At 44.5% G+C, this 9,221-nt stretch overlaps 1 protein-coding gene across 4 annotated transcripts in view; it reads right to left on the minus strand.

Moving 5' to 3' along the window:
- Positions 1-19: 19 nt before the first annotated feature.
- The window catches only part of clip3 (CAP-GLY domain containing linker protein 3), a 30,645-nt gene continuing 21,443 nt past the window's right edge, over positions 20-9,221 (minus strand). For 2 of the 4 annotated variants that reach the window (XM_048264925.1, XM_048264923.1), the window contains 7 exons: positions 8,497-8,632; positions 6,981-7,139; positions 4,958-5,092; positions 4,540-4,663; positions 3,942-4,006; positions 3,531-3,603; positions 20-3,337 (listed from right to left, as the gene is read on the minus strand). In XM_048264925.1, the coding sequence (XP_048120882.1) occupies positions 3,283-3,337; positions 3,531-3,603; positions 3,942-4,006; positions 4,540-4,663; positions 4,958-5,092; positions 6,981-7,139; positions 8,497-8,632 (747 nt within the window). In that variant the 3' untranslated portion in view covers positions 20-3,282. Of the gene's footprint in view, positions 3,338-3,530; positions 3,604-3,926; positions 4,007-4,539; positions 4,664-4,957; positions 5,093-6,980; positions 7,140-8,496; positions 8,633-9,221 lie in introns of all 4 variants that reach the window. The other 2 variants (XM_048264924.1, XM_048264922.1) reach the window with 1 other exon arrangement.

Consider the following 9,221-nt stretch of genomic DNA (forward strand, 5'->3'; position numbering starts at 1 on the left):
ACTAAACAATTCACTCCCATTGTTTTAAAAAAACATCAAACTTTTATTAGTGTCCACGGTCAGTATATTAATTATAAGCATTTCCATGCTGGTACACAGTTGGAAAAAGATATATCATGAAAGAGAGGGAGAGAGAGAGCATGCATTAGTTTATGACACCGGTAACTAATCCAGCTTTAACATTTCCCACATATCTGAAATCATTGAGACACAAAACATCGATTTGGATATCGTAACCGGTTTAACATAAACACGTAAAAAAGTTTGTCCTCAAATGATTAAAATATATCTTTTTCAGACAAGACAAAAACGAAAAGTTGAAAAGCAATGGTTGACCAACTTCACAGCTGAATGAGATGCGCGATTTACAGTGTAACGACGTTAAAACGTTTCATTATTTCCAGGGGATAAGGATGAAGTGACAAGGAAGTTGTTTGTAAAACAAACTTGCTTCAATAGTGAACAACTTCACAGCTATTTAATCCGTTGACATCCTGCAGACCTGGAATGTCGCTGCAATACAAACTCTTGACACATGAACAGACTACTTTGTCATTGAACAGTAAAAAGTATACAGCATCTTACATTATCCATCTAAAACATTCATAAATAATATTCCAGGACCTCTTATATGACAATTTCAAGCACTACAAAAAATAAGAATGACCAAAAAAACAGGAGTTGTATGGTGTTTGGTGGTCAATGTTTTGGTGCCACACAATTCTAACCAGAATAAAGTGATTATTTCAGATTTCACACATCTATACAACCAGAACTCCACAAGGAGTAAAAAAAAAAAAAAAACCCTCAAAATTTAAAAGGTGAATGAACTATGAAGGTTGTGGCACAGCGATTGAGGCCACATATGTGACTATCTAGACATCAGTCAGCTGTCAGATGTAGTGGTCCATGACTCTTTTTTTGCAGTTTCTCAGTGTTGTTGTTGACAGGATATGATCACGACACGTGTGTTATTAAAGAGATTTCCGGAGTGTTTACACCCCCTCTCGATGTGCTTTCTCTTCAGGTCGCAGAAGTACCATTAGTATGTTTTAATATAGAGAGTGGAAAAAAACAACACTATCCAGAGTCACGTAGCAAGATAACACAGATTAAATATCGTCAGTGTCAACATACTCGTTGAGTTAGACATTAAGCACGGACCTATTGAAGTCTATGGACTGTCGCTTATTTTTGTCCACTTTGTTTTTTTGTCTTGAAGAGGCACACACACACACACACACACACACACACACACACACACACACACTCACATACACACTCTCGTTAAACCTAAGTGTGACAGACAGATAGGCAGGCAGGAGGCAGAGGAAGTGAGAGAGAGAGAGGGGGTGGGGTGAGCGGGTCTTGAGGTTGAGACACTAACATCAACTGCGATGCGTTAGCACTAGCAGGCATTCCTGACGTTTTCACACAGCATCTCCCCACTGCCATGGGCTCTGAACGCTAACGGCTGACGCACATCACACACAGCACCACTGCACCAACGTCTACCTTGGCACACGGTGATCATGCGTGGTGGTAGCGGGCGCGTCTAGGACAGAACTATGCTCCCTCGTTCACTTGTACAAGGTCCCACCAGCTCAGGTGCTTTTCTGACTGTGACTGTGAGATTGTCAGGGTGTCATCCATAAGGAGGAGAGCAGAGCAGCATTTGGAACATGTGACTCTCTGATACAGGGTCCTCTAGGAAATCCCCCTTCCCCACGTTTTGGCTAAAACTGGGGTTTAAGGAGTTAAAAAGGCCCCATCCCTCAAGCTCTGCTCAACAAAGCTCAGTCCTTTACACTCCTCAAAAACAACTCACCCTGTTTTTGCTAATGATTCCAGCTCAACCTGCTTCCAGTAAGGGAGCTTAAGAATATAAAAATTGAGGGTCTCTACCAGTGTTTCTTTAACAAGGACGAAGAAGCAATTAAGTGGCTTAAAGCCTTCCAGGAAGAGGCCTGAAGCTGAGTTTTGTCTATCATGTATGCTGTGTGTATGCTACATACTGTAAGTCCAGGCTGGCGCATTCCCACACACAAGAAGTTGCACACAGGGATGCAGAGATGCACTACACAGCACACTCCATGCATGCTCACTGTTACACCAGCAGAGGGCAGCAGTGAGTCGTGTTAAAAACCCTGTATAGTCTTAGATAGTTTAATCCATGTTATTTGAATCCCTGCCCATATACGCGGCATGCTAATTATTGAGTAGATTATATTCTACGATGCCTCTTAGGTTCATAATATTACATCTCACAAATCGAAAATTCTAATAATGCTGACACAAAAGATAAAGAGTTTCCTTAGCTTGAGTTGTTTGTTCTGAGCACACAACCAATCAGAGAGAAGGTAGCTGGAGACACCAGTCTGATACTAAAATGGTGGAACTATGGAAGGACACTGTCAGCGCTGCACTGAAGACTCTAAACAGGAAGCAGAGGGAGCAGGCAGGCATTTAGCAGATCTTAGTCTACACATACACTCAGACACCGTCTGAGTCCAGAACGGTTTCTTGCCCTGACCCGGCTCTTGTCTGACTGAGGTCCGGCTGACCTGTACCAGATCGGTACCAGATCGCTTCCAAGTCCAGCTGATATTTTAGCGTAGTCATGGTCAGAATCCCACAGGAGGGGGATGTGAGAGAGCCTAGGCAAGTTGGAGGTATATCCTCACAGAAGATCTGATTGGCTAATAGCATATTTTGGTGGTCTAAGTTCTTTAGGTGGTTTTTGGCAACTACTAAAAGAGAGCTTTTCCAGCAGTTAAGCCCAAAGCAACCCAAGTCAATGATCAGAAGGCTTTAAGATTTCACGCTGGAGTCACTTAGAAACAAATGGCTTTTGTAAGGTTCTTATTTTCCAAGGTTTGCATCTTTCAAGTCTGTTTTTAAGTATTGTTTGTTCGTTTTATTAGTTTAATAAACGGAATGCAGGATGTTAGTTAATATACAAGGCACTAGTTTTTGCTATTGAATTGCAATCGAGGGACAGGAGGGGGGGAGGGAACACTGCAGTTATATCCACAACAGTTTGATTGGTTTTCAGATCAAAGCAGAAATCAAAGGTGGCAGAACACCAACAGGTAGACAGTCCAGGGGAGAAGAGGGAACGAGAGACTAGGGGTGGATAGAATAAGAAGCACTGATAGATAGATAGATAGATGATAGACAGATTGATAGATAGATGCACAGACTGTGGTGATAGGGAGAGAGAGAGAGAAGAGTTGGTTTATCGTGAAAGGGAGGGAGGGAGGAGAAGAGAGAAGAGATGGTTTAGGACTGCATCTCTGCACGCAGCATCCATGGAAACCAGCAGCAGAAAAGCAACCTGAGAAAAACAAACAGGACAAAACAAAACAAAAACAATGTTGATTATATGACTATTGCAGAAGATGCTACATGCTCATATACAAACATGCAAAGGAGCAAGCACACACACGCACAGATGAGGACACACACACACACACACACACACACACACACACACACACACACACACACGCACACAATCATCCGTGTACCTGGATATGGAGCTCTCTGATGTGATGTCTTTGGGAGACCTAACCGCATTGAAGTGACGCTTGGGCTGGGACACTACAGCACATGAAACATGTAAAGAGCAAATTACACAACAACAACAACAACAACAACAACAACAACAACAACAACAACAACAACAAGAGTGCAAACTAGTCAAACATTACAGACAGCAACAGCAAAAACAGGTAAGGGCTATTGCTAAACCTCAAAACAGTGACCCCATCAGAAGAATCACATTGCATATTTAGGTTATTTTTATCTTTAGTACAACTAAAGGACTTTGAATATAAAACTACTGAGTAATGTGACTTGCTTTAGTTTTACTATGATATACAGTAGATCACAGTAACACTCACCAGACATATCCTAGTACGTACATGTCTCAGACTTACTTGTCACTTGATGGACTTTCTTCACAAGAGTGCCGTCTCCCTGGGACTCCTTTGGGCCCCCGAGTCTATACGGATGCAGGAGACACCGTAAGGAGGTGCTTACAATGGCAAAGCTTGGAACAATTAAAGTCAGAGAGGATTCATATTCTGAACTACTTTGTCAGCAGCCAGACCTACAGATACCCTGTCTCTGCTGAATCATAGAAGCTAGACAGGTGTGGGCTTGGTAAGTACTTGGATGGGAGATCTCCTTGGAAAACTAAGTTGCTGCTGGAGGTGGTATTGGGATAAACAAAATGATGTTGCTCATTGTAAATCTATGACCATTACGGTCTGGTGATACACAGATTTGGTGATTCACTGGCCTGCTCCAAAGACAGCTTTAAGTTCAGTTTAACACCAAAGTGATGATGACCATGATAATGTTTATATGTGTTTTTTCATTATTCCTGTGAATATTTGAGGAATACAATATACAATTTGTCATGCCAATAAAGCACATTTAAATTGAATTGAATTGATAAAGTAGGTGTGCATGTTAGTCCTGGCTGTGACTTGACTCCTGTGCCTATTCAGGATAAGTGGGGGTGTACTGTACCTCTGCACACGGGAGGGAGGTGCGAAGACGCCGTATTTCGGTAAGCAGCTGAAGTAGCGCACCCCGAACACTGAGCCGTCATGCTTCCCCGTCGGCTGTTCCAGCTCGATGCCAAACCAGTAACCTAGGCAACAGCAAACACAGGGTGTCAACACAACATCATTAAAGCAGAGCCTTTACTACAGGCAACTTAAAAAACAGGTAAGATTCAGTATATTACTACTATCTGTACTCTTTGAGGGTTGAACCTTGATGCCATTAATACCTTGATCTACTGGTTGAGCTGCAAAAATGCACACAATTTTCTTCTGGTTGTTAATGCTGGCACCACAATATAGTTATGAACAACACATTGATAAAGATGTCATTTGTGAATACATTTTTAGACTGATTTTCACGTCTTTATTAATTTCTCTACCTGGGGCGAAGTCTGTCTTTCCGTAGAAGCGGATGGTTCCCTTCTTCTGTCCAGCCACCAGCACCTGGTCTCCCAAGTCCACCCTCACCCCATCAGGGTCCAGACTGGCCATGGACAAGGACTTCTTCCTCAAGGCTGCCAAACACACAGGAACATGTCATCTACATACAAAACGTCTGTTGGCCATTCTGCACCTGGTCGGGATAAGTTATAATATATAAGTTATATATATATATATATATGTAGGGGCAGCCGTGGCCTACTGGTTAGCGCTTCAGACTTGTAACCGGAGAGTTGCCGGTTCGAACCACGACCAGTAGGAACGGCTGAAGTGCCCTTGAGCAAGGCACCTAACTCCTCACTGCTCCCCGAGCACCACTGTTGTTGCAGGCAGCTCACTGCGCCGGGATTAGTGTGTGCTTCACCTCACTGTGTGTTCACTGTGTGCTGAGTGTACTTACTTATATATGGCTGACAGGAAAAAAAATAGGTTTACTCTTACATATGTGTGTGTGTGTGTGTGTGTGTGTGTGTGTGTACACTACCCCCAGGTGGGTTAAATGCAGAGGACAAATCCTCAGGATAAATAAAGTAACTTAACAGTGTCTTCACTGGCACTTAGTCTTTCAGGGAGACTAAATCCAGAAATCTGTCAGTGCATTGCAGACGGCAAACTAACACTGCCCCAACCACAGTCACAGATGGCACACTAACATCGCTCCAACCACAGGACAGACCGCACACTGCCCCAACCACAACCACAGGACAGCAGCAAACTAACACTGCCCCAAACACAGGACAGCAGCAAACTAACACTGCCCCAAACACAGCCACAGGACAGCAGCAAACTAACACTGCCCCAACCACAGCCACAGGACAGCAGCAAACTAACACTGCCCCAAACACAGCCACAGGACAGCAGCAAACTAACACTGCCCCAACCACAGGACAGACGGCACACTAACATCGCTCCAACCACAAGACAGACCGCAAACTAACACTGCCCCAACCACAGGACAGACGGCACACTAACATCGCTCCAATCACAGGACAGACGGCACACTAACATCGCTCCAACCACAGGACAGACGGCACACTAACATCGCTCCAACCACAGGACAGACGGCACACTAACATCGCTCCAACCACAGGACAGACGGCACACTAACATCGCTCCAACCACAGGACAGACCGCAAACTAACACTGCCCCAACCACAGGACAGACGGCACACTAACATCGCTCCAACCACAAGACAGACCGCAAACTAACACTGCCCCAACCACAGGACAGACGGCACACTAACATCGCTCCAACCACAGGACAGGCGGCACACTAACATCGCTCCAACCACAGGACAGACGGCACACTAACATCGCTCCAACCACAGGACAGGCGGCACACTAACATCGGCTCCAACCACAGGACAGGCGGCACACCATCCATTCCAACCACAGGACAGACCAAACTAACACTGCCCCAACCACAGGACAGGCGGCACACTAACATCGGCTCCAACCACAAGACAGACCGCGAAACTAACACTGCCCAAACCACAGGACAGACGGCACACTAACATCGCTCCAACCACAGGACAGGCGGCACACTAACATCGCTCCAACCACAGGACAGACGGCACACTAACATCGCTCCATTCTCTTTACATTGTCCTGTTCCGGCTTGGTATGAATTTGTATGCTGAGCCGCAGTGCAACCTTGATAAGTACTCAAAGGTGATCCAGAATCAATCAGTTCTCAAATCAGTCTGGGGACACCAGGGCCAGAGCCTCATTTAAAACAAATTTCTGCCAAACTCAATTTTAAACTCTGTGGCAATTGAGGCCAATTTTATACCTGTTTAGTGCCATGCCCTCCCTCCATATCCCTGCCTCCCTCACAGAGCACACACACAGAGGACGAGGGCAACTGGTCTTTAATGGAAATCATTACAGGGAGAAAATTGCGCTGTGCTTTAGCGTCCACTTTGACCTTTGAGTGATTCTCCTCCTCCTCCTCCTCCTCACCTTTCTCTCTCTCTCTCTCTTTCTCCTTCTCCTTCTTCTCCTTCTTCATCTTCCCTGTGACGCGGGAGAAGTCCATGCGCGGGGTCTTAGGGGTGGAGGTGATGGAGGAGGGGGTCTGGTCGGATAACTTGGTGATCTTGGAGACAGGGGCAAAAAGTCCTGCGGGGAGGAACAGGAAGTACCAAACACATATTAGACTAACATACGATATTTATATAATATGAATCGTCTTAACTAGTCAAAATGGGATGAACAAATGGAAAGAGGCAAACCATGATGGGGAGGAATGAGTGACAGTGCAGCCTTAAGGTTGTAGACTAGAGCAGCAGTTCTCAAACTTTTCACAATGAGTACCACCCACAAAAACAATTGGCTCTCCACCATTATGACTGGCATTAAAATACAGGTGCGTAGGCCAATTCAACTACATATTTTACATTGTACAGACACAAGTCTTTATGAAAAAACACCTTGGAGACTCCCTGAGTACCACTAGCGAGAGTTTGCGTACCACCAGTGGTACCCGTACCACAGTTTGAGAACCACTGGACTAGAGGATTTGGAGGGTTAGCTTTTAGCCAGTTAGCATTCACCATCTTTGGCTTCCAATGTGTGTATGTGGACTGGTGGATGAGCATGCCATTTGAAATGAATGGGACCAGAACCTCCTCCCTCTCACCAGGTTTATATAATACTTCCATGTTATAGACACACAGTCCACTTCAGATCAGTTGGTCCATGTCGTCAGTTTTTGTGCTGGATGCTATATAAATAAACTTGACTTGACTTGACTATCATAGTCTGTCTCACTCTGATGTAGATTTAAAAATAAACATGACAGTAACTCCAGGAATCCTCTGAAGTATTTCTGTAAATTGCAAATAATACTGATCTTTCTGATTTAATCCTTTTAAAAGTGCATGAGTCATTTTTACCTGCTGCCCATTAACAGGTGGATCATAAACGTAGGAGCTAAAGTGTTCTGACCACTCCTCATTACAATGTGACAGGGGAGTATGCCCATGCAATATGTCCTGTGTGTATGTGTGTGTGTGTGTGTGTGTGTATGTGTGTGTGTGTGTGTGTGTGTACATGTGAGAGATTTAAAACAGAAGAATGTAAGAGAGATAGATATTTGTGTGTGTGTGTGTGTGTGTGTGTGTGTGTGTGTGTGTGTGTGTGTACATGTGAGAGAGTAAAGAGAATGTAAGAGAGAGATAGATAGTGTGTGTGTGTGTGTGTGTGTGTGTGTGTGTGTGTGTGTGAGAGAGACAGATAGAGAGTTTGCTTGTGTATGTTTGTGTGTGTATGTTTGTGTGTGTGTGTGTGTGTGCGTGTGAGAGAGAGTTTGCTTGTGTGTGTGTGTGTGTGTGTGAGAGAGAGAGACAGATAGAGAGTTTGCTTGTGTATGTTTGTGTGTGTATGTTTGTGTGTGTATGTGTGTGTGTGTGTGTGTGCGTGTGAGAGAGAGTTTGCTTGTGTGTGTGTGTGTGTGTGTGTGTGTGGTAACCCTTACCCATTTTGGGGGGGCAGATGAAGTAGCGGACCCCTCCAACGCTGCCATCGTTCTTCCCCTCGGCTTCGTCCAGCTCCACACCCACCCACTGCCCACTCGCAAACTCAGTGGTACCACAGAACCGCAGGGTGCCAGTCTGCCAGGGGGTAAGGACAACGCACACAGAAACACACACACACATGTGGGCATAGAGTTGGCATCACAGAACGTAACATCATATTTAGGTATATATTTAGGTTCATTTCTAATTAATGAATGCTTGAAACAAAATATCTTTCCAAAGAATTCCATTACACCCAAGTCATTTTCTATACACACACACAGAGGGAGACCTCTCACAACATTTCGTTGTTAAATGTTAGCAGCATGGTGGCTGCTATGATCAGTGATTAGACAGCAGTTGATAATTGTATGAGGGGTGTTAGTGGGGGGGGGGGGAGCATTGTTCTTGGCAAGCTCCACTGCATATGTGAGCTTTCACAGAAAACCCTGTGTGTGCATTACTGGTCAGCGATTGAGGGGCTTAATCTGTGGCTAGAAGAAAGCTACAGATGGACTACCCCTCAAAGCCACTGGAGACTAATTTCCTCAGAGGATAAAGGACAGTTTAACAATAGCCATCATCTGGCTGCTCTTTAAAACTGGACAATGACTCAGCATTCTCTTCAGAAGAATTCTACAGAATTCATATAATTTAAACAAAGCCCTATTCATGGTCATGGTTC

Source organism: Alosa alosa, chromosome 15 (assembly GCF_017589495.1).
Source record: "Alosa alosa isolate M-15738 ecotype Scorff River chromosome 15, AALO_Geno_1.1, whole genome shotgun sequence".
Taxonomy (NCBI): Eukaryota; Metazoa; Chordata; class Actinopteri; order Clupeiformes; family Clupeidae; genus Alosa; species Alosa alosa.